At 39.9% G+C, this 25,929-nt stretch overlaps 1 protein-coding gene across 2 annotated transcripts in view; it reads left to right on the top strand.

Annotated features, from left to right (window-relative positions):
• LOC123510756 (tigger transposable element-derived protein 1-like) overlaps nucleotides 1-25,929 on the top strand; it is a 136,982-nt gene that overhangs the window by 97,176 nt on the left and 13,877 nt on the right. For both annotated transcript variants that reach the window (XM_045266111.1, XM_045266110.1), the window contains 2 exons: nucleotides 15,575-15,679; nucleotides 25,429-25,504. In XM_045266111.1, coding sequence (XP_045122046.1) covers nucleotides 15,575-15,679; nucleotides 25,429-25,504 — 181 coding nt within the window. The remainder of the gene's footprint in view (nucleotides 1-15,574; nucleotides 15,680-25,428; nucleotides 25,505-25,929) is intronic.

The raw sequence follows: 25,929 nt of genomic DNA, 5'->3' as shown, positions 1-25,929 counted from the left end.
AGGGAGGTGTTGGCCATGGCAAGCAGGCTCAGAAGGATAGAGGGAATGAAAGAAATCTATATAAATAGAGATATGTCATTACCAGAGAGAATGAAAGTTCAAGAGATGAGAAAAGTGGCTAGAAGTCAAAATGAAAACAGAACAGATGAAGAAGCTAAGAAATATTTTTTTGCTATAAGGAGGGGAAAAGTGGTGAGACTGTTCAAGAGAGGTGTGTCAGTAGAGGTGGAAGGGGCCATAGGAGGGATGATGGCCCCCAGGGAGTAGTGACAAGAGGTGTGAAGGAAGAAGTCTTTGTGGATCTAAGGTTAATTTATACTAATGTGGATGGCATAAGCTCCAAAAGACTAGAAATAGCAGACTTGGTAAGGGAAAAAAATCCCATGGTATTTTGTATGGTGGAAACTAAAATAAAAAAAGAGATAAATTTAGAGTTGTTTGGCTGGGAAGGATACAACATTTGGAGGAAAGACAGAGTGGGTAGATTTGGTGGAGGAGTTTGTATTCTGGTCCACAATAGTTTAAGGATGAAAAATATAGAGATTGAGTCTGAATTAGGTGAAGTGTTAGCAGTGGAAATTACAATGAAAGAAAATGAGAAAATAACAGTGATAACAACGTACATAGCACCATACACAGGAGCTTGGACAAGAGAAGCCACGAGAGAATGAGGAAAGAGACGTTGGATACCTTAGAAAAATTGATCAGAGGATCAAATCGCATCATACTTTGTGGTGATTTTAACTGTAAAGAAGTGGGCTGGGAAAGTATGGAGCCGAAATGCGAGGAAAGGAGTTGGGGAGCTAAAGTATTTGATCAAATGACAAAATGCTTTGTACCAACACATCAAAGAAATGACAAGAGTTAGAGGAGATGATAACCCATCAAGATTGGATCTAGTATTTACTAGAAAGGAGGAAGAAATAGGTAATATGGATTGAGAGCCCACCAGGAAGAGGAGATCACGTAGTTATAATATGTGAAGTGTGGCTCAGATATGGATTGGAGTGTGAGTCCCAGAAAACTGCGATTAATAAGTACAACTTTAAGAAGGCTGACATAGAGAATATGAAGAAATATTTTAGAGAGAGGAGGTGGTTCGAGAGGATTTTGGAATTGAATACAGAGGCAATGCTGGAAGAGGTACTGAGGGTATACGGCGAAGTGGTTCAGAAAACAGTCCCTTTATATAAGCCAAGAGAGAGAGATAAAAAAGTATGGTTTAATGAGCGATGCAGAAAAGCCAAAGAAGAGAGAGATAGAGCATGGAAAAATATGAGAAAAAGAAGGAATAAAGGAAAAGTATCATAGAGCACGGAATATGTATACAGAGGTGAGAAGAGAGGAAGAGGCTAAATATGAAAAAAACATCGTGGATGAATATGAAAGTGATCCTAAACTTTTTTACAAATACATTAATGGTAAAACAAAAATTAAAGATTCAATTCGGAGGCTGGAAGTGGAAGGAGAGATTATTGAAGATGAGTGAGAAATAGCTCAGGTATTAAATAACAAGTTTAATCAGTGTTTGTAAAATATGGTGATTATGTTGGAGAAGGAGGAGTACTAGGAGGATATCAAGGACCCAAGTTGAAAAACATTGTATTTGATAAAAAGGAAGTCATAACAAGACTTTAGATGCTGGATGTAAATAAGGCAATGGGACCGGACCAAATGTCAGGATGGGTGTTGAAATGTTGTGCAGAGGAATTAAGTTGGCCAATTCATCAGTTATACATGAAGTCATTAGAAGAAGGATATGTTCCGGAAAAGTGGAAGGAAGCGCAAATAGTGGCCATACATAAAGGAGGAAGTAGAGAGATACCGTTAAACTACAGGCCTGTTTCTCTTCTGTGTATATTAATAAAGGTGTTAGAGGGAATAATAAGAGATAGATGGATGAAGTTCCTAGAAGAAAGAGAAATTCTTTCATCAAAGCAATTTGGATTTAGAAAGGGAAGATCTTGCGTTACCAATCTTCTAAGTTTTTATTCAAGAGTAATTGACATAGTTGATCTGAAAGGAGGATGGGTTGACTGTATATATCTTGATCTAAAAAAGGCTTTTGATAAGGTATCCCACAAAAGACTTAAGTGGAAGATGGAAAAATGTGGAGGACTTGGGGACAAGATACTTAAATGGATGACAAGTTACTTATCAGGGAGAAAAATGAAGACAGTAGTACGGGGTGTAAGCTCTGAATGGGCTGAAGTAGAGAGTGGAGTCCCACAAGGGTCTGTGTTGGCACCCCTAATGTTCCTGACATATGTAAATGATCTACCGGATGGAGTGAGAAGTTATATTAATTTGTTCGCAGATGATGCAAAAATAATGAGACAAGTAAAAACCCAAGAAGATTGTCAAGGTTTACAAGAGGACTTGGATATTATTCACGAATGGAGCAATAAATGGATGATGGAATTTAATGCTGACAAATGTCATGTGTTGGAAATGGGAAGAAGTATACACAGACCTCATGCAAGCTATAACTTAGGTGGAGTGAATCTAATGTGTGTAGAAAGAGAAAAAGACTTGGGGGTTATAGTACAAAACAACTTGTCACCTAAGGGACATATTAACAAAATTGTAGGGGAAGGTTTGGCAATAGTTGCAAATATCAGAACTACATTTACTCACCTGAATGAAACACTGGTCAAAAAAGTAATAGAATAAATTCTGAGGCCAAAATTAGAATATGCACAGGTGGTGTGGGCGCCTCATTTGAAGAAACATATACATAAACTGGAACGGGTACAAAGAGCGGCAACGAAACTGGTGCCAGCCTTGCATGATATAGATTACCAGGAAAGATTATGTAGACTAAATCTGCCAACGTTGAAAGAGAGAAGAAGAGGTGATATGATCCAACTGTTCAAGTGTGTAAATGAGATTGACAAGATTGATAGAGATGACTTTCTCGAGCTGGATATGACGAGAAGACCAAGAGATAATCATGATTTGAAATTGAGGATTCTGGGGTGTACAATTGATATTAAAAAGTTCAGTTTCCCAGCAAGAACTGTCACTGTCTGGAATAGATTACTGGAGGGTGTAGTGAGAGCAAGAAGTATCCATAGTTTTAAAGAAAAGTATGATAAATGGATTCAAGCGAATGGGACACCACGAGCGTAGCTCATTTCCCGTAGCAAATTTATAGGTAAACTCACTCTCTCTCTCTCTCTCTCTCTCTCTCTCTCTCTCTCTCTCTCTCTCTCTCTCTCTCTCTCTCTCTCTTTATATTTCTCTGCTTCCTGGATATCACTTTTCACGCTATTGTGCCCATATTAAAACTTACATAGACTTTATTTCCACAGCTGGCAGGTGACATGTGACACAGGTCTCATTCAGTGACCTTGAGTGTTGCCGTTCTGGAGAACTTTAACACATTTATATTTATTATGAAACTAATGTATTTCCTACTTTCATACCATCAACTTATACGCATAAGGTGTTGGTGGTGGGAATACAGATATAAGAAGATAACATATGGTCACTATTCATTTATTAAGAGAAAGGATCACAAAATTCTTAAAATTTATATGTCGCCTTCTCCAGCACAGGCAACATTCTGCTAATCTCTCTCTCTCTCTCTCTCTCTCTCTCTCTCTCTCTCTCTCTCTCTCTCTCTCTCTCTCTCTCTCTGTCATGTATGCCACACATATGTTGCTGCCACGGTACTGATCCTTTTTCATTGAAGTACTCCATGAATTGGTTTCTGACGGCTTTTGCTTCATCTGTGGGATGTCTTTGTACTCTCTCCAAAGGTAGAAGCTGCCCATCTTCATGCCATGACCCTGGTGTTACCATTCAGTCAGCAATGTTCTCATTGTCAATGCTTCCTGTCGGCATATAAAATGATTGATGTTCTCTGCGCAAGAAGTTGTGCAGGGCTGTGCAAGCAAGTACAATTTTCTCAACCTTTTGAGGATGCAAATTGATTGCACTTTGGAAAATGCAGAATTTATTAGCCATAATGCCAAATGCATTTTTGACTACATGGCATGCCCTTGAAAGTCGGTAGGAGAAAATCCTTTGTCTGTTATCCTGATGTTTGAATGGATACGTTTTCATGAAGTATCTCTTCAAGGGAAAGGCATCAACACCGACGAACACAAATGGCAGTGTTCTGAAGCTGTCAGGAAGCCGTTCATCTGTAGAAAGACTGAGCATTCCCACACAGACTTGAGTTGGCCCACACACCGCCATCGAAAACTCTTCCATTTGTCCCCACATCTACATACATGAACTTGTAGTTGGCATTCACTACAGCCATGAGAACTATGCTGTGAGAACCTTTATAATTAAAGTAGTAGTGAGAACCTTTATAATTAAAGTAGTATGAACCACCATCTTTTGGAGGCCATATGGTGATGTGTTTACCATCCACCGCTCCAACACAGTGCAGAAAATTCCACTTTTCAAACTGCTTTGCAACTTCTTTCCATTCATGAGAAGTTGTTGGCATCTGAAAAGATGCCTTTTCAATACAGACATGAAAACCTAACATTTATATATATTTGATATACATGTGAGTTTATTTATCCACAGGTTGCTGAAGTGGAATCTGTGCCGGACTCTGTCGACGATGTGCCTGTCTCTGATCCCTCCTTCACACCTTCACCTGCACCCAGCCCTACCCTTACGACTTCTACGATAGCCTCGCCCTCCTCTACTCCATCAACTAGTTCAAGAGTGCCTTCAAAGAAGAGGAAGCAAGTGGAAGAGGTTGATAAAGTGAAGGCACTTGCTCTTGATAAACTTTCCTTCATTCCCAGTCATGTGGATCCAGATCCATGTTTGGATATTTTTTCTAAGCTTGTTTATAGTGAACTCAAAAACATGGATGAACAGCAAAGGAAAATAGCCAAGAAACTAATAAGTGAAGTGCTAAGTTTAGGTGACATGGGCCGTCTGACTTTTAATCACCAGATTTTGAAGGAAGTGGGTTCAGATAGCCGCATTGCTTGAAAACATAAGTTAAGCAGTTTATTTTTTCCTGTGAACACTAATATATCATGTCTTACCTATAATAAACTATAATTTTTTTCTGTGAACAATATTCGATTAATCTCACTTTCAGGTAATTATTCATGTATTATCTATGTTATAATAAACTTTCATTTCTTTGAACCTGTATGTTGCTCCAGGAAATTATCATTAATCGTTTATTACCTATGTTTTAATAAACCATATATCAGCTTATGTTTCTTATCCTGTGAACACTATTCAATCTCACCTTCAGGTAATCCTCCTTGAGAACATTGTAGATGGCTTCACAGGTTTTGAGTATGATACGGCCGAGGCTCTGCTTAGATATCCTGGTGGAATATTGTAAACTTACATATGATCCTCCCGCTGCAAGGAAACGTAGAGTAGCTTCAAGACGAGCTCCTGGCGATATACTCTCTTGTAGGTGTGTATCTACTTTTTCAATGTGTGGCTTGATTTTCGTCAGCAGAGCGTGGAATGCAATGACTGGCATTCTTGTATAATTTTCAAAGTCTGATGGGTTTTCTTACTAGTTCTGAGAATATCTGGTTGTAGCTCCCTCTCACAGGTCGTCTGGAAAGCCACAGCTTGCACCATTCCCTTTTACGTCTTTTCTTCAACAACAGTTTCTTTTTGGCAGCACACAGAGCCACAACACTCCACAATATAGCTTCTTGGGAGCGCGGGTTGTCAGCGGCGGCGCACATCCTCTCCCCGTCAAAGCAGAGCGGTGACTATTCGCAGTGGCGCGTGCGGCAGTTCGCTCCCTCTCGTGTGGATGATCCAGTTAAACTTCAACATCAGTCATGCCTCACGAGGCAGGGTGATGACGCGCAATGTATACGGGCCTTAACTCTGCACAGTTTCGCATCGTCTGCAAACAGATTTATGTTGCTCTTCACTCCTTCTGGCATGTCATTTATATAAATGAGAAAAGTATTGGTGCCAATACTGACCCCTGTGGCACTTCGCTTTCTACTGCTCTAAAACGTGGATTTAATATCTTTGACTACCGTCCGTATTTCTCTCCCCCTCAAATAATTTTCCATCCATCTCAAAGTGTTTCCTTTTAAACCACCTTTCTCCTCTAATTTCCACAGTAACCTTGCATGTGGCACTTTATCAAATGCCTTTTTTTTTAAATCCAAGTAAATACAATCAACCCATCCCTCTCTCTCTTGTACGCCATCAACTATTCTAGAGTAGAAACTCAGTAAATTTGTTACACACGACTGACCTTTTCTAAAGCCAAATTGACTATTTGATAATAATTAGTTGTCTTCAAGGAACTTGATCCATTGTTTCTTTATTACTCTTTCACACATCTTACATATTACACTAGTTAGTGATACTGGTCTGTAATTTAGAGGTTCTTCCTTCCTTCCGCTCATATATGGGAACCACCTCAGCTCTTTTCCGTTCCACTGGTACTGTTCCATTTTTTATTGAGCATTTTATGATGTTGTGTATAGGACTTGCTAGTTCTTCCCTACATTCTTTCAGTATTCTGCCTGAGACTTTATCCAGTCCCATTGCCTTTTCTTCATCCAGTTCCTTCATTAATTCTTTTATTTCAAGCTTGGTTACTTTAATCTCTTCCATATAGATGGTCTCTATTACCCTGTGGTCTATCAAATTTGGATTCCTTAGTAAAGACCTCCTGGAACTTATTTAACAGTTCTGCTATACATTTTGGGTCTTCCACCATCCCATTTTCTTCTTTTAACCTTTGTATTGTTTCTTTTTGTCTTATTTTTCCGTTTATGAATCTCAAGAACAATTTCGGTTGCTCCTTGCATTTTTCTACTATGTCTTTTTCATAGATCCTCTCCTCTTCCTTCCTCACTTAAACATATTCATTTCTTGCTATCTTGAAGTTTTCCTTATTTACTGCATTTCTATTTCTTCTCCACCTTTTCCATGCTCCATCCCTTTTCTCCTTTGCCCTGGCACACTTTGTGTTAAACCAATCTTTCTTTCCTTCTTCCTTAGGTCTATATTTCGGGACATATTTCCTGACTCCTGTTTTGTATATTTCCAAAAATAAGTTATATTTCCCTTGCACCCCCTCAGAGTTTTCCATTTCCTCCCAGTTAGCGTATTTGAAATAGTTCTGAGATTCTCAATATCAGCCTTTCGATAATTCAATCGGTATCCTTTGTATGATTCATCTCTATCTTCTTTTCCCTCTTCTATATCCATTTCTAATATTACATAATCACTCTTTCCCAATGGGCACTTATATCTTATAACATCATTCATTTGTATACCCCTTGTAAAAACCAGGTCTAATCTTGCTGGCTCATCATTTCCTCTGAATCTCATGTTTTCCTTTACTCCTTGCAAGGTCCATCATATTATCTAATATTAGGTTCAGGAATTTTTCTCCCCAGGCTTCTTCCCCCATACCACTTTCATAATTTCCCAAGTCCACTTCTTTACTGTTGAAATCTCCTGCTAATATCACTTTTCTCCTTTCTTTAACGATTCTCGTTAGACTCCTTATTGTGTCATCTATCATGTCTTTATATTCTTGATTGGTCCATGAATTTGTTTTTGGTGGCACATAATATGTTACAATGATTGTTAGCTCTTTTTTTTATTAATATGCATCTTAACATACAGTACTGCTTTTCCTTCCCCACATTCCACTTGGTTTATCACCATCTCCTTCTTTGACATTATCATGACTCCTCCTCTTTTACCCCCTCTGTCTTTCCTCCATACATTATACATATTATCCAAGTCTATTTTGATTGCCTCATTTAGTTTTGTTTCACCCAGGCATACAATATCCGGTTCTTCTTTCTTTATGTAATGTCTTAATTCTAATTTACTTGATAAAACCCCGTCTATGTTCGTATACATCATTTTTAGTCTCTTGCCTTTATCACTTTTAGTTAAACTTGTTCCACTTTTTCCTCTCCCTTCTCTTTTATATAGCATTTCCTTATCCTGTCTCCTAGAATTCTCGCCAAAAAATGCCTTTTTTTTCCTCTTCTGATCTTTCATTATTTTTCTCCCATACTGCTGCCGTCAGTTCGTTGTATCTCTTCCTTTATTCCTCATTTCTATATTTCTTTATATAGTAATACTCCGCTTAATGAACGTTTGTTTAACGAATTTCCGGTTTAACGTACTATATAAAGTTAGACCAAAATTCCGCATAACGTACAACCACGTCTGTTTTAGCGAATTTTCTGGGTTTGAATTTGCCGGGTGAGGGACGAACACGGTAGCTTTGCTGTGATTGGCTGGCTCCCCGCCTCTGTCTCTAGCGCTCCTGGAGCTGGATCCAAGATTCTTTAACAATGTCAGAGCAACCTCTTGCAGCGAAATGGCACCCATAAATGCTTGGAGGGACGGTGACAAGGTTGCTATCAGGTTGCTCTGAGGTTGCTGCTGTCTTATATATGCATTTATATTCACAAAAAAAAAAAAACATTTCTATTAGCTTTTTACAAACCTTGCCCCCAAGAAAGGATTGTTCTGTAATGCATGAAGTGAAATCTTACATGGAATACCAAAAAATAAAGCAGAGATGAGATGAGCCACAGACGAAGCGGTAGACTCGTGGTCACTTGGCAGCTTCTTCTTCTTGTAACCCTTTTGCTTGTGTGTTACTTTCATCATGATGTTTATGTTTTCACTCCTCTACTGCCTGCTATAATGGATATTATATCTTAGTATTTATATACGCTCATGCCACGAGGATAACCTTGACTCCGTGACACTGAGTGATAGTGAATTACTAATGAAATACCGCGGTATTTCATTAATAATTCACTATCACTCAGTGCCATGGAGTTGAGGTTATCCTCGTGGCATGAGCGTATATGAATACTAAGATATTTCCATTATAGCTGGCAATAGAGGAGTGGAAACAAATATCATGGGGAGAGACAACACGCAGGCTAAAAGGGTCACAAGAAAAGAAGAAGTGGCCGAGTCGCCGTGAGTCTCCCGCTTCGTCTGTGGCTCATCTCATCTCTGCTTTATTTTTTGGTATTCCATGTAAGATTTCACTTCATGCATTACAGAACAATCCTTTCTTGGGGGCAAAGTTTGTAAAAAAGCTAATAGAAATGTTGTTTTGTGAACATAAATGCGAGAATGTGAAAGAATTTGTACGTAGCTCTTCTAACTTCCAATGACTCATATGACATCATAAAAGTAATGGTACACTGGTGGCCCAATATGCTATAACGTATATATATATATATATATATATATATATATATATATATATATATATATATATATATATATATATATATATATATATATATATATATATATAACCTTTGTGGTATGTTGGGGACCAGCCCAGAACGCATCCCCCACTATTTCCATTATTTCCTATGGGAAAATTACGACCGCTTAACGAATTTTCGCTCTATGAACAGCTTTGACACTTCATATCCTGTTCGTTAAGTGGAGTATTACTGTATATATATCCTTGCAACCTTCTGTTTCTCTGAGTTTAGTTGTTCTATAGAATATTTCTTCTGTTGCTGCTTGTGATTTTAGTAGTATTTTAATTGGTCTTGTTTTTCCTTCTTGATATGGTCCCATTCTGTTTATTTCTTCTACTTGTGTGTGACGACGAGCGTCGACAAAAGTTGACAGTTAAAAGAAAGTTGCCAGAAAATGCTAGTGTGATGCCGCCTTTACTGTTGTGTGTACATCCCACCATCCCTTGTACTGTTTATGTACCATTTTTTGTTCCAGATTATACATTTAATGTGTTTTCATTCATTGTTTTCTTACACATTTGGGTTATGTACATGTTTTTTCATTATTTTTAAGGGGTTGGGAGAGGAAATTCCAGGTATCCGGATATTTAGCATGTCAACCAGGGCCTTGGCTGCTATAATCCAGATACATGGGTGATTACTGTATATATATATATATATATATATATATATATATATATATATATATATATATATATATATATATATACAGGTAATCCCGTTTAACGAAGGTTCACACAACGAAATTTCGCTACAACGAAGGTTTCATTTTACTACCATCTGCTCATTTAACGAACACCAAACTCACTTTAACGAAGTTTTATCCAGTTATTTTTTTCCAAATTTGAAAGCCCCACCGTATCATGCAAGCTGACTGGCTTTTGAATACACCAGGAGCTGCTGGTACTAAGGCCTGCCTCAGGAGAAATCCTTAGACACATGTAGAATAAAGATCAAGATCAAGACTCGTGGACAACACGCGCACAACTCACTCCCCAGTCAAAACATAACAACGTCAGCAGCAGCTCGTCTTTCCTAGCTCAACTTACCACCAGAACGCCCTGTAATGTGGCCTAGCATTCCTAAGAAGACCAGGAAGTCTCTTACTCTCGAAGTGAAGCTGGATATTATTCACAGACACGAGATAGGCCAGAAAACTAATAACATTGCTCGCCACCATCTTGACTCCATCTACTGTCTACTATTTTCAAGTCAGCAGACTCTATTAAGAAGGCTGGTGAGACCGTATCTTCCTTGCAAGGTAAAAGAACCACTTGAACTCGTGACTCTACAATGGATAAAGTGGAAAGCCTTGTGGAAATCTGGTACATAAGTTTTGTTTGGGATACAATGATGCACACTGTGTTTGCATTCCACATTCCCCCATTTCATAAAGTTAAGATCATCAGCATACATACATACATACATTAATGTACAGGTGTCCCTCGGTTAACGATCGACTACTTAACGATATTTCGCTCATACGATCCCTCCAAATTAATCCCTATTTTTTGGTTAACGATCGCCAAAATTCGGTTAACGATCGGATTGACCAATCGCAATCGCGATCGCAATCGCGATCGCAGCGCCTCCATCCACCCGCGGCCCGTGCAGTAAACACACCACAGTCTTTCCCGCTGTTTTGATTGTGCAACAACAACTCTATCACGCTCGCTCTAAACTTCTTTTTGTGCTTATTTGTGATCAAGTGAACTTAGTGATGGCTTCCAAGCGACCCAACGATTGTTCTCCACCGGGAGATAAGGCTAAAAATCGAGAAAGAGCATTGGCCTTGATATTAAGTTGAACATTGTGACTCGTCATGAGGGTGGTGAAGGGGTAAACTCTATTGCTCGTGCCCTTGGTTTATCTCAATCAACTGTATCAACAGTTCTCCAGAAAAAGTACAAGTGAAGCAGCAGGCCAACCAAGTCACAAACCTGCACAAACACACAACAACTCGTAACAGGGAACCGATTATGGAAAAATTGGAACGTTTGCTGAGGCTATGGATTGAAGACCACACACCGCCGCATGCCTCTTTCTACCCAACTCGTTACTACTAAGGCACTGAGCCTGTGGGAGGACCTGAAACCAGAATTCAACATAGGCGAGACAGTGTCCTTCAAGGCCAGTAAGGGGTGGTTTGAACGTTTCAAACATCGTGGGAGTCTACACAACCTCAAGGTTAGTGGGGAGGCAGCGAGTTCGGATCAACCGCTGCAAACGCCTTCAAGCCTTTGCTTAAAGAGCGCATCGAGGAAGGAGGTTATTCAGCCAAGCAGGTTCTAAACTTTGACGAGACAGGCCTGTATTGGAAGAAGATGTCATCGAGAACGTTTATAGCAAAGGAGGAGAAGTCGGCACCAGGATTCAAGGCATCTAAAGACAGGTTAACATTATTGGTGGGGGGGAATGCCGCTGGTGATCTTAAGCTTAAACCATGCCTTATTTACCATTCCCAAAACCCAAGAGCTCTGTCTGGCTATATTAAGGAATATTTGCCCGTAGTATGGAAGGCAAACAAAAGGGTGGATGACGACTGTTATCATGCAAAGTTACGTGACAGGATACCTCTCCAAATTCCTAAAAGAATATGCTGCCCAAAACAACATTGCTAACAGATTTCTCTTGCTGTGTGACAACGCCCCAGCCACCCAGAGAGCATGAATGACTGGGCAGATAATATTGAGGTCATGTTTATGCCCCAAACACAACTGCCCTCATCCAGCCGATGGACCAAGGAGTCATCGCTACTTTCAAGGCCTATTACCAGCGGCGCACCATGAAACAGCTGTTGGCCTGCATTGACACCCTGACAAGCCGACCATGAAACAATTTTGGAAGGATTATAACATTAAAAGGGATCGACAACATCGACGAGTCATGGAAGGAGGTGTCCAAGTCGGCAATGAATGGATGTTGGCGTAATTTGTGGCCTGAGTGCGTGGAACGTAAACAGGAAGTCCCTGTCGATGTTACAGCAGTAAGGAAAGACATCGTTCATATCTCCCATAAGGCAGGCTTCAATGAGGTGGACGAGAATGACGTACAAGAACTGCTGGACAGTCATTCTGAGCCTCTCTCCAACGACGACCTCATGGAGTTGGAGAAACAAAATACTTTGGAGGAAATGGAGGAGGACAAGGAGCCTGAAAGAACCCTCTCCGTCAAGATTTTCGAGGAGATTTTTAATCATATTAACCAGGCCATACATCTTCTCCAGGAGAATGACCCCAACCCAAACCGAAGTAATGGCGTGACTAATGCTATAGAAAATGACATGAAAGTGTATAAAGAACTATTTGAGGCAAAGAAAAGGATGGCAAAACAGACAGTCATCTCATCTTTCTTCAAACCACTCACCGCCCAAGCAACCCCATCCACATCCCAAGCAACCCCATCTACCGATCAAGCAACTCCATCCACCTCCCAAGCTACCCCATCCACCTCAAAAGCAATCCCATCTACTTCCATAGGAGTCATCTCGTCGTACTTCAAAGTTCGTCCTGCTACCTCGAAAAACTCCACCCACTTCCAAAACAACTCCATCCACCTCCAAAACAACTCCACCCACATCCAATCTATCCTTCACATCCACCGTAACCTTGAGTGACGATGAGGAGAGCCTGGATGACCCACCCCCACTGGAAAACGTATTCTCTCAAGAATTTGAAGGGTTTGAAGCAGCTGACCGAGTTTGGGTCGGTGTGGGCATGATGAGATTTAATCCTCCAAGGCCCTGTGTCCTCGGGGCACAAAACAACACACTACGCATATCACATCCACTCCTCAAGGTAAGTACTACCAATTCTAAAGGTGTAAATAACAACTAACAACATAGAAAGTGTCGTTTATTTACGCATCGCGAAATACATGTATGTAGTTGATAATTTCAAATCCCTCAGTTAGCGATCGTTTCGGTTAGCGATCTGTTTTTGGGAAACGTAACCCTATCGTTAACCAAGGGATACCTGTACATTATAATGACTTAAATTAAACTACCTAAATGTTTAACTTTATAATTTTTTATTTCTTTAAACCTTTTACTGTACTATGATGCACTCTCGCTGTGCTTACTCTCAATGGAAGTTCAAATCAGGGGTTCAACTTGTTATAATCGGTTCGCTTAATGAAGTTTTGCTTAATGAAGTGTTATTTAGGAACGTAACCTCTTTGTTAAGCGGGGTTATATATATATATATATATATATATATATATATATATATATATATATATATATATATATATATATTTATAAAAAATATATATATATATATATATATATATATATATATATATATATATATATATATATATATATATATATATATATATATATATATATAAGGCACCGCATTATTTCCCCTTTATTTTATTATATGCGTATTATATGGCGGCCCCAGCACAGCCTCTCGCTGTTCCATAGTGCGGCCATCCTCCCCCTTTTCTGTTCCTCCCATCTCGTAGTGCCTGGCAGAAAACGCCAGTACCGAGCCAGTCTTTAGCCGAGGTAGACACGTTCGCTCTTGGGTTCTGGCACAGGGTTGAGACACGTGTTGCTAGGCTGTTCTGGGTGCTCAACAATCTCAGTTTGGGAGTTGTGCCCTCCCTTTTGAGTAGCTGGGTTGCTGCTGGTTAGGCCGTGACGGTGTGGAGCAACGGGTTTGTTGTTCCATGGGAAAGTGTAGCTGGTTTGGCTGCATTTCCCGAGTTTTTGCGTTTGTCCCCTCTTGTTGAGTGGTGACGCGGAGAGACACGCAATATTGTCTCGTCCCGATTGTTGTTTTTTTAGTTGGCCGTGGTCACCAGTGTGGTTTGGAGGGCGGCAGTGTGCCACCACCATCGCATTGTGTAGTTTCTGTAGTATATTGAGTATAGTGGCTGTAGCCACCCACACTGGTTGTCTGGTGGGAAGCTTCATGCTATCCCCCAGTCGGTGTGCAGTCATCGTCCGTACAACCTGTTAGCTACGTGTATCTTGACTCCCTGAGTGGCTGGTTGTCACCCGGAGTTGGTAGCTGGGCTTGTGTATACCACCAGATGTGGAATACGCATCGTGTCTTGTAGTAAGCCGTAGGCACGTGGAGTCAGTCTTGACAGGTGCTGGCAAGCATCTGTTGCATTAAGTAATATAGTAATATACACCATACGTCTTGTCTCAGTCTGTAGGCACTTACAGTCTAAGAACAAGATGTGTGGAGAGGCATTAATACTCCCGTAGAGAAGTGGGTGGAATTGTCCTTGTGGGCGGTTTCTCTACGGAGTATTAAGGCCTCGCCCATAACACATAACTTATATACTATCTATAAATTCTAATTGGTTTGATGTAGGAGGAGAAGGAGTTGTTAAGGAGATTCACTAGCAGTGGGGGAAGTTATACACTGCTGGCGACCTCTATTTCTGTAGTATTATTTGTCTACTACTAGGGGCTGGGTGTTTAAGGCTCAGGGAAGGGATTGGTACATGCTGGCGTCATTACCAAATCCTTAGTAGGCACGAGTGAGAGCGGAGTATCTCGTCGCCTCTCAGGGCAGCTGTGACGCCGTGAGGGAACAGCAGTCTATTAGAGTTTGCACATTTTCAGCAGGAAGAACCTGAGGGTTACGGCTGCTGTGAAATATAGTGTTGGGGACCCTGTGAAGCGTCATACTCCCTGGAGAGCAGTAGTTAACCATAACAAAAATATATATATATATATATATATATATATATATATATATATATATATATATATATATATATATATATATATATATATATATACACACACACACACACACACACACACACACACACACACACACACACACACACACACACACACTCTTTAGAAGCACAAGATCGCATAGTAAGAAACTAAGGAAGGGACGATGTCTGAGAGATGTTAGAAAATTTTGTTTCCTGCAAAGATGTGTTGAGACTTGGAACAGTTTGAGTGAGGAAGTGGTGTCAGCAAAGAGTGTACATAGTTTTAAAGAAAAATTAGATAAGTGTAGATAAAGGCCAGGCCCTGTAAAACTACAACTAGGTAAATACAATTAGGCAAATACACACACAATTTCATTAGCATTTCAAATAAGCTTGTACTTTTCTCAATTTTCCTATTGTGTTAGTCAGTCATTGTTCTTTTTTTCTTTAGCCTCTTTTTATCTTGTTTTCACATTCTCCTAACATATTTTGCTCCTTTTAATTCTTATCTTTCATCCTTCCTTTCTTTTTCTAATCTTTTGTTGTTGAGTCAGCTTTATCTTCTTTCCCTCATCCCTCTTTACTTCCTTTCCACACAATTTTAATTCATCCCTAACCTGATTTTATTTCTCTTTTAGGCACAGTCTCTCTACTTCTCAGAAAAGCAAGGAAAGAAGAGCATTGTCATGAAGGGTGGCCAAGTCGTGGTGAGAAGAAAGAAAGCTCAACGCAAGGACAAAGGGGTATGTAAATCAAATATTCCTTAGTTTTTACATTGAAATACTAATACAGTGCTAAGATGTAGGCTGCTGATAACAGTATTTACGTGTTTATATACAGGATTATTTGAAATACATCTCTCTTCTCAGCATTGATGTGGAACTTAATCAGAAGAAATGGAACATTGTAAATGATGTCTTGTTTGTATAAGTTCCTTCCTGAGAGATGAAGTGAAATATTGAGGGAGGAGAGATGAATTTCTCCCTGACACTCTTAACTATATAAGTCAGTGTTATTCACTAATTTTTGCAAGGGAGCCACTTGGGTTAAACACATTCATTGAGAGAGCCGAAGCTAGTGCAAGCTAGCATAACTCAACTAAATTAAGTAGTACTAGGGTGCTAATGCAATGTAGTAAATAAGATAAATTAGACATGGTAATATTAGCCTATATATCTTGTTATTAAGAGCAAAATAAAGACCAAACTTACTTAATGCTGTGATGAGTGGAAGTGTGCTTTCTTGTTTTTATTCATTTTTTTTTTTTTTTTTTTGAGAGCCGTAAATTGAGTCATCGCGAACCGCGCAATGAATACCACTGGTATAAGTGAATGTTTGTGGATGTGTGAAGATTAAAGGAAAGATTGTTATTGTTAATGTGAGTGTATTTGGAACCAAAAGATATGATATTATCAAAAGGTTCTGATTTGAACTTGCATTGTAATGCTCCAAGGTTCATGCCCAGGCATCTGAATTTTGAACAGAAAGAGCATTGAGCCACAGTCTAGCAAAATTGTAATTGGGAGATTACACTTAACCCTCTGCTGTCGCGCCTTCTGCTATCGTGTTTCATTACAATTGCACATACTTAAAAAGCTGCACTTATGTTATTATCATGTATGAAATTACTGCCATTGTGTGCTCGTCATTCAAAAACTCCTGGGTTATGACGTCACATTGAAGCTGAGTTTCTCTATGTACTTTTATTGAGAAATACTTCTTCACATATTTCTCCAATACTTTTTTTTTTAATGTAAGAGGGAGAACTGCCAAGAACAACAAAAGTAGATAAAAAAAGGCCCACTGGAACTGTAGTTTCCCTAAAAGATTTGAAAGAATTAGCCAAAAGCCTGGGACAAATGTCTTCACAGCTCTCTCTCTCTCTCTCTCTCTCTCTCTCTCTCTCTCTCTCTCTCTCTCTCTCTCTCTCTCTCTCTCTCTCTCTCTCTCTCTCTCTCTCTCTCTCTCTCTCTCTCTCTCTCTCTTAAAAGAAGTCAAGTTGTAGGAAGATGAAAATACAAAAGCAGTTAGGAAGTTCCAGAGTTTACCAGTGAGAGGTATGAATGATTGAGAATACTAGTTAACTCTTGTATTTAGAGGGTTGGACAGAATAGGGATGAGAGAAAGAAGAAGAAAGCCTTGTGCAGCAAGGCCACAGGAGGACAGGAGGAGGGGAGGCATGCAGTTAGCAAGATCAATAGAGCAGTTAGCATGAAAATAGTGTTAAAAGATAGAAAAGTAAGCAAAATTTTGGCAGTGGGAAAGAGGCTGAAGACAGTCAGTCAGAGGAGGGGAGTTGATGAGATGAAAAGCTTCTTATTCCACCTCATCTAATAAAGCTGTATAAGTGGAACCCCAAAAACATACAAAGAGTACACCATACAAGGATGGATAAGGCCCTTGTACAGAGTTAGCAGTTGGAGGGGTGAGAAAAATTGGCAGAGATGCTGCGGAATGCCTAACTTCATAGAAGCTGTTTTAGCAAGAGATGATAAGTGAAGTTTCCAGTTAAGGGTATGAATAAGGGACAGACCATGGATATTCAGTATTTGAAGAGGGAGACAGTTGAGTGTCATTGAAGAAGAGGGGATAGTTGTCTGGGAGGTTGTGTTGAGTTGATAGATAGAGAAATTGAGTTTTTGAGGCATTGAAAACTACTAAGTTTTCTCTGCCCCAATCAGAGGTCAGGTATTCTGTGGCATCCCTACATGAATTGTTGACTTCCTGAAGGGTTGGTTGTCTTTGAAAGGATGTGGAAAGATGTAGGATGGTATCATCAGCGTAGGAGTGGATAGGGCAAGAAATTTGGTTAAGGTCATTAATGAATAATAGAAAGGGTGGGTGACAGGACAGAACCCTGAGGAACACCACTTTTAATAGATTTAGGAGAAGAATAGTGGTTGTCTACTACAGCAGCAATAGAATGGTTGGAAAGGAAACTTCATATAAAGTTGCAGAGAGAAGGATAGAAACTGGGCTGCCGTGTTACAGTGGAACCATGCATGCTTTGGGGTCTGAGAGGTCTCCAAGCGCACGGGTTCGAATCCTGTGTATGGTCCGAGTGTAGGCTGGGCTTCCTCACTCGGGGCAATGGTTTCCTAGCGGGTGGGCTTTGAGATAAAAGGTACCCCCAAAAAGTACCCCTTTAGCCCATAAATTCCTGTGAAAAGCCCACATGGTACAAATAAAAAAAAATAAAATAAAATAAAACATAGGAGGGCAGTTTTGAAATCAAAGCTTTGTGCCAGATTCTATCAAAAGCTTTTGATAAGTAATGTGACAGCAAAAGTTTCACTGAAATCTTGAAAAGAGGATGACCATAATTCAGTAAGGAACACTAGAAGATTACCTGTAGAGCGACCTTATAACATAACATAACATAACATAAATAATAGGATAACAAAGGGCCACCAGGGCCCATCTAGGTTATCCTGTATCAGTCGCTCAGCGACCTCATCATCAGTACTTAAAGATACACTTACAAGTACACAATACATTATATACTAATTCTAAATATTTGGCCCATTAACAGGGCTAAGTCCTGCAGCGAAATCCTCTACAATTTGTGGTTCCCATACATGGGGATCATGTCTTGTTTAACTATAGTAAATTTCTTATAAAAACTATCATGCAGTGCTATACATAATTATAAATCTAATAAATTTAAGTGCTTATCTAATCTGTTTTTAAACATTGTCAAACTAGTGCTATTTACAACCGTCTCTGGCAATGCATTCCAGAAGTCTACCACCCTATGACTAAAGAAATATTTTCTTATATCTAACCTGCAGCCTTGCTTTCTAATCTTCCTGCCATGATTTCTAGTCCTATTTCCCTCCTCTAAGGTAAAGAAAGATCTCACATCTATGTAGTTTGTATCTGAGAACATTTTAAATAACTCTATCATATCCCTCTTATACATCTCCTCTCAAATGAAAACATGTTTAATTCCTTTAATCTATCTCTATACTCCAGGCGCTTTAATGCTGGTATCATCCTAGTTGCTCTTCTCTGAACTGCTTCTAACATGTTGATATCCTGCCTATAGTGGGGTGACCAGGCCTGTATGCAATACTCTAAATGGGGCCTAACATAGGAATTATATAAGCTACGCACCACTTCCTTACTTTTATAACTAACATTTCTATTTATAAAACCCAGGATCCTATTTGCCCTATTTCTTGCTTCTAAACATTGCTTTGAAAATTTCATAGTCCTGTCTATCACTACTCCTAAATCCTTTCCTTCCTCTACTGCCTCTAGCCAACATCCCTCCATCTCATAGTTAAAGTTTGTGTTGTCTTTACCTAAATGCATAACCTGACACTTTTAGAATTAAACTCCATCTGCCACCTGTCTGCCCATGCTATCAGCCTGTCCAGGTCTCGTTGTATTCTGTAATTGTCCTTTTCACCCTGTACTGCACATGCTATCTTAGTATCATCTGCAAACTTTGATACTTTGCTACTAATTCCTATATCTAAATCGTTAATGTACACCAAGAAAAGAAGAGGTCCTAGCACTGATCCTTGGGGTACCCCACTAACCACTTCCTTCCACTCAGACATTGCCCCATTTAATACTACTCTCTGTTTCCTATCAGAAAGCCATTCACTAATCCAATCAACTAACCTACCCCTATCCCATGTAGTCTCAATTTGTACACTAGCCTCCTATGCGGTACCTTATCAAACGCCTTGCTAAAATCTAGATATATAACATCTATGCTATTTCCATCATCTAACTCCTTGGTAATATATTCTAAGATATCGAGCAAATTTGTAAGACAGGACCTCCCTGATCTAAAGCCATGTTGGGTATCTCTAATTAATCTATTCTCATTTAAATGCTCCCAAATACTACCCTTAATGATTTTCTCTAGTATCTTACATACTATACTAGTTAAACTGATCGGTCTATAATTATTCGCATCATCCTTCCTACCTTTTTAAATATTGGAGTAACATTAGCTAACTTCCAGTCCTGAGGTATCTCAGCAAACCTAAGTGATCTTTCAAAGATTAACTTAAGTGCTTCAGAAATACTGTCTACACCCTCCCTAAGTACTCTGGCATGTAGCTCATCAGGACCACTAGCTTTCCTATCGTCTAGTTCAAGAATAAATTTCCTAATAATTCCCGGTTTTATATCAATATTTTCTAAAGCTCTTAAACTACTCGTCGCACTGTTTGTAACAGGATTTCCTATTCTTTCCTAGTAAATACTGAAGAAAATTGTTCATTCAATAATTCTACTATGTCTTCATTTTGATCCACTACTACACCATCTTTTCTGAGTGGTCCAATCCTATCCTTATTTCTTTTATCACTGACCTTGTAATAACTATATAATTTTTGGGATCTTTACTCCCAGCTCTAGCTAGTTTTATCTCTGCCTGCCTTTTACTTTTTTTATAACCTTACTCAAATCATCTCTGACCTGTCTGTACCTAATCAAATCTACATCTTCCCACTTTTCTGCAACTCTCTGTATGCCCTCTTCTTCTCTCTGATCTGGCTACCTATCTCATGAGTCCACCATAATGGCTTCCTGTTTCTCTGCCTTATATCTTTGTAAGGGATACACTGCATCACTATACCCTTTACTACAACCTTAAAAATATCCCACATCTCCTGTGCAGTTTTATTTCCAAAACTATCTTCCCAGTTTACCTCTCCTAATAACTGACGTAACCTACCATAATTGCCTTTCTGATAGTTTGGGACTCTAGTCTTATTCACTATATTATCCCTACTGGAATTAATGATAAATCTAATTATATGATGGTCACTGTTTGCTAAAGTCTCTCCTACCTCAACTTCCTTTAAACAATGCTCAATATTTGTTAGTACTATGTCTAAAACCTTCCTCCCCCTAGTAGGTTTATCTACCATCTGCACTAAATAGTTATCCTGAAAACTTTCCATAAACTTATTTTCACTAGCATCTCCTACCATCCTCTCCCAGTTTACTGACTTAAGATTAAAATCCCTAAGATAATTGTCTGACTAGTACACCCCTATTTATCTCATCTACCATAAGGTTGTCTACATCTGCTGACTGGTTAGGTGGTCTATAAAAGCTCCTACTCTAATAACCTTACTTTTGTTTACTCTAACATCCAGCCATAAGGACTCTACTCTGTTATCTACCTTAATACCATTAACCTGACTGGAAATGAAGGATTTTTACATAAATAACTACTCCTCCACCTATCCTACCAATTCTCTGGTGTAAATACATAATGTATCCATCTACTTCATATTCTTTCCTATTTTCCTAAACTTTTCCTCATTTACCCATGCCTCTGTGACACATACAACATCTAAGTCCTCCTCAACTATATAACTAGATAACTCGTCCTTCTTGTTCCTAAGACTCCTGGCATTTACATAAAAACATTTAAGTCCTGCTACCTTCCTAGATGCTGTCTCCTTATTTGGAATCCTAATCTTATTCTCTCCTATTTGCACCTGGAAATCTTTCCTAATCTTTTCACTATCTCTGTTTATCCTATCTAATTTATGTCTAGCATCTTTCTTCTGGAATGCATTTGCTACCTCACCCCTACACTCCATCCCAACTCCCCTCCAGACATCCACTCAGCACATCCACACCCTTCCTACTCAGATGCACACCATCCCTAGCATACAAATCCTTCGCCCATAGAACCTATCCCATACATCCACAAAGCTGACACCCACATCCTTACACATCCCTTTTACCCGATCATTCACACCAATGGCTCTAGACAACCATTCCCTGCTAACATACACACGAGGCAAGATTCCTGACACTACACACCTCCTACCACTCTCCCTTATCTTGCCTAACATTTCCCGAAATCTTGCCACTAACTCCTCCGACCCACCTGCTCTGACATCGTTCCCACCTACGTGCAAAACTACTACACCCTCCCTCTCCATCCCCCCAACCCTCTTCTGCACCTCCTCACTCACTGCCTTCACACCTGCACCAGGCATACACACGTTCGTCCTCCTATCCCTGTCTTTCCCACAGAAAGTGCTATCTAAATACCTAACCTGAGAGTCACCCACCACACACACCTGAGGTGTGCTAGGCACAACCATCCTCCTCCTCTCCTCTACCCCCTTCTTTCTCCTTTCACTCACCACAACCACTTCATTCACTCCACTCACTCACTCTCCCCTCCCCTCCAACAAACCGAACCTATTTTCACACTCAACAGGTTTAGTCCTATCCTCCCTAACTGCCTCCGCTTTCCTTCCCTCGCAACCTGCCATCTCTGCCCATCCTGACTACTATCTTTCCCAGTCTGGCTCGCCTGCTCCCTCTTCCCCACTCTGCTCTTCCCGACAGAGGGCCAAGCCACCCTGTCGCCCTCAGAAGGTCCAACCTTCGGCCTAACACTGATCTCGCCTGCCTAACTTTTTCCACTGCCTCCCCAAGCCTCTTAACCTCCTCCTTCAACTCAAAGATGAGAACTTCGTTCGCACTTTTCCCCTCACTTAGCTTTCTGATTTCCTCTCGCAATTCTCGGTACTCAAGAGAAAGAACTAAATTCTCGCTCTTGAGCCTACACACCATACACTCAGAAACGTCAACGACCTTCCTGTCATGCCCACACATCTCACACAACAAACTCTCCCAATCCCATCTCAACACTCTCTTTCATGCACTCAATCACACTCTGATATACCTCAGTAGCTACCGCCATACTAATTTACAATCTGTTAAATAAAAATACTTGGTGACGGCGGGGTGGGGGAACCGCAGTGGTGGGGGGGCCTAAGTGAGGTCAACTAATCCTCTTTCAAGGTCAACTTGACGGTTACAAGCCTAGTCTCTTCGCTCTACCAAAATACTTCTAACTCACAAACACTGATTCTAACCACTATTTCACTCTAATCTAACACTTGCAGTACACACTTTCACTTCACTAACACTCAAAAGCACCACACACAGACACCAAGCACAAACACCACTCGCTAACTATAAAAACCACAGCCAAAAACGGAGCGCACACACAACACGTCCACTTGCCACCGCAGCTATGGCTTCCTTGACGGAAGCCATACTGACGATCTGATTGAAGATGTGAAGTGACAGGTGTTTAAGATTCTTCCTATTGAGAATAGATTAAAAAACTTTAGACAAACAAGAGATTAAAGCTATAGGATGGTAGTTTGAGGGATTAGAATGGTCACCTTTTTTTTAGGAACAGGCTGAATGTAGGCAAAGTTCCAGCAAGAAGGAAAGGTAGAAGTGTTTCCATGCAAGCACAGAAGCACAGTTTTTGAGAACAATAGGAGGGATCCCATCATGTCCATAAGCCATCTGAGGGTTTAGGCCAGGGAGAACATAGAAAACATCATTACGAAGAATTTTAATTGAAGACATGAGGGTGAAGGAGAGAGAGGGACAAGCTCAGAATCATCCAAGGTGGAGTTCTTAGCAAAAGTTTGAGAGAAGAGTTCAGCTTTAGAAACTGATGAGAGGGCAGTGGTACCATCATGATGAAATAAAGGAGGGAAAGATGAAGAAGTAAAGGTATTGGAGATGTTTTTGGCCAGATGCCAGAAACCACAAGGGGAGTTAGAGTTTGAAAGATTTGGACATTTTCTGTTTATGAAGGAGTGTTTGGCAAGTTGAAGAACAGACTTGGCATGATTCCAGAAATATAAAGTGCATGAGATTCAGGAGATGGAAGGCTCAAGTACCTTTTGTGGGCAACCTCTCTATCATGTATAGTATGAGAACAGGCTGTGTTAAACCTAGGTTTAGAAGGTTTAAGTTGGGAAAAAGAATTAGTAGTATAGGCTTCCATACCAGACACTTATCACCTCTGTAATGCATTCAGCACACAGAGATGGGTCTCTGACACGGAAACAGTAATCATTCCAGGGAAAATCAGCATAATACCTCCTCAGGTCCCCCTATCTGGCAGAGGTAAAATGCCAGAGGCATCTCCACTTTGGGGGATCCTGAGGAGGGATTTGAGGACAAGATACAGAAATTAGATTATGATTGGAGGAGCCCAGTGGAGAAGATAGGGTAACAGCATAAGATGAAGGATTAGAGGTGAGGAAAAGATCAAGAATTTTGGGTGTATCTCCAAAATGGTCAGGGATATGAGTAGGGTGTTGCACCAGTTGCTCTAGGTCATGGAGGATAGCAAAGTTGAAGACTAGTTCACCAGGATGGTCAGTGAAGGGAGAGGAAAGCAAAAGCTGGTGGTGAACATTGAAATCTCCAAGGATGGAGATCTCTGCAAAAGCGTAGAGGGACAGAATGTGTTCCAATTTGGAATTTAAATAGTCAAAGAATTTATTATGGGGCTCCGTGGTACAATGGAACCATGCACGCTTTGGAATCCGAGGGGTCTCCAAGCGCACAGGTTCGAATCCTGTCCACGGTCTGAGTGCAGGTTGGGCTTCCTCATTCATGGCAACGGTTTCCTAGCGGATGGGCTTTGAGGTAGGAGGTACCCTAAAAAAGTATCCTCTTTAGCCCATAAATTCCTGTGAAAAGCCCACATGGTATAGATAAAAAAAAAGAAAAGAAAAAAAGAGGAGTTACGGGAGAGATAGACAGTACAGATAAATTTAGTCAGAGAGTGACTGTTGAGTCTAAGCCACATGGTGGAAAACTCGAAAGATGAGAGCAAGTTAAGTCATTGCACAATTAGATGCAACATCCAGCTTTGGAACGAAAATGAGAATAGAGAAAGTAGGAGGGAACAGAGAAAGGGCTACTGTCAGTTGCCTCAGACAGCTGTTTCGGTGAGGAAAAGATGAGGTTTAGTAGAGAAGTGGTGTTCCACAGATTGAAAAGGAGATCTAAGACTGTGAATGTTGAAATTAATGTAGAAAAATGTTGAGGGAGGTGTCAAGACATTTTGGGTCCCTAATGACCTGGAGACTTTTCTGGTGCCTTCCTCGAAAGGGGACTCCGAGGCTGGTAAAGTAATGATAAAAGAAGAAAAAAATGGTATGATTTATGTACTTGATATCATGAAATATAAGTTTTATCTTTTTATCATCAAGCAATGAACATATACTGAATATAAAAAAGCCTAGAAATCATGTCATGCCTGGAGAAAGTTTGAATCTTTTTTTTATACAATATGGGCTTTTTGTAGAGTTTTACAGGCTAAAAGAGGTATTTTGGGTATCTTCTATCTGAAAGCCTACCCATTTGGGAACTATTACCCCTGGTGAATGCCCTTTCTACCCTCTGACCGTAGCCAGGATTTGAATCCATGCGCTTGAGGATCCCTCGTCCCCAAATTGTACATGGCTCTACTGTACCACGGCAGCATGCTTGTGATCTTATGCTCTTGTATGCATGATTTCGGTATGGATGTTTGTGAATGTGTATAAGACTTCTTCATGAAATGGAAAAAAATTAATTTATACATCACAGAAAATGCAAGTCACAGAGATCTTGAAAGGATATGTTATAACTGATCAAAATATAAACATGTTAATATTTGGATATTGTCTTCCAGAAATCTCGTTTCACTGCATACATGCTTTGGGCACGAGAAGTTCGTCCAGGCATCATCCAGGCAAATCCTAATATGGGTAAGTAATAATGATACTCTGTCTATCTGTCTATCAATGTTCTAGGCTGGGCTGTTCTAGGCAAGCTACTACATACATACATGGTTGGTCAGCTGGTTGCCAAAACAAACATGAAGATGGAATATTTTCACTGGCAGCTTAGGTTGTGGTGTAGCTAGAGGCTATTCTGCAGTGTTAATCCTGTCTCCAAAGTGAATATGAAAGGGTAAAGTGGTACAGTTATCAGTGATTTAATTTTGAAGAAAAAAATCAAATATTAGTTATGAAGAAATGCTTAGACACCCTTTGAGGAATTTCAGGAGGATAATGAATCAAATGAAGAAAAGGCAATACATAAAATAAAAAGAAATGGAAAATAGGAAAATGTTGAAAACAAGTAAACAGTGTGATGGAGATCAGAGATGAATATATTAAATAGTAAAAGG

Source organism: Portunus trituberculatus, chromosome 30 (genome assembly GCF_017591435.1).
Source record: "Portunus trituberculatus isolate SZX2019 chromosome 30, ASM1759143v1, whole genome shotgun sequence".
Taxonomy (NCBI): Eukaryota; Metazoa; Arthropoda; class Malacostraca; order Decapoda; family Portunidae; genus Portunus; species Portunus trituberculatus.
Note: the sequence above shows the minus strand (reverse complement) of the source record. Positions and strands in the feature narration are given on the sequence as shown.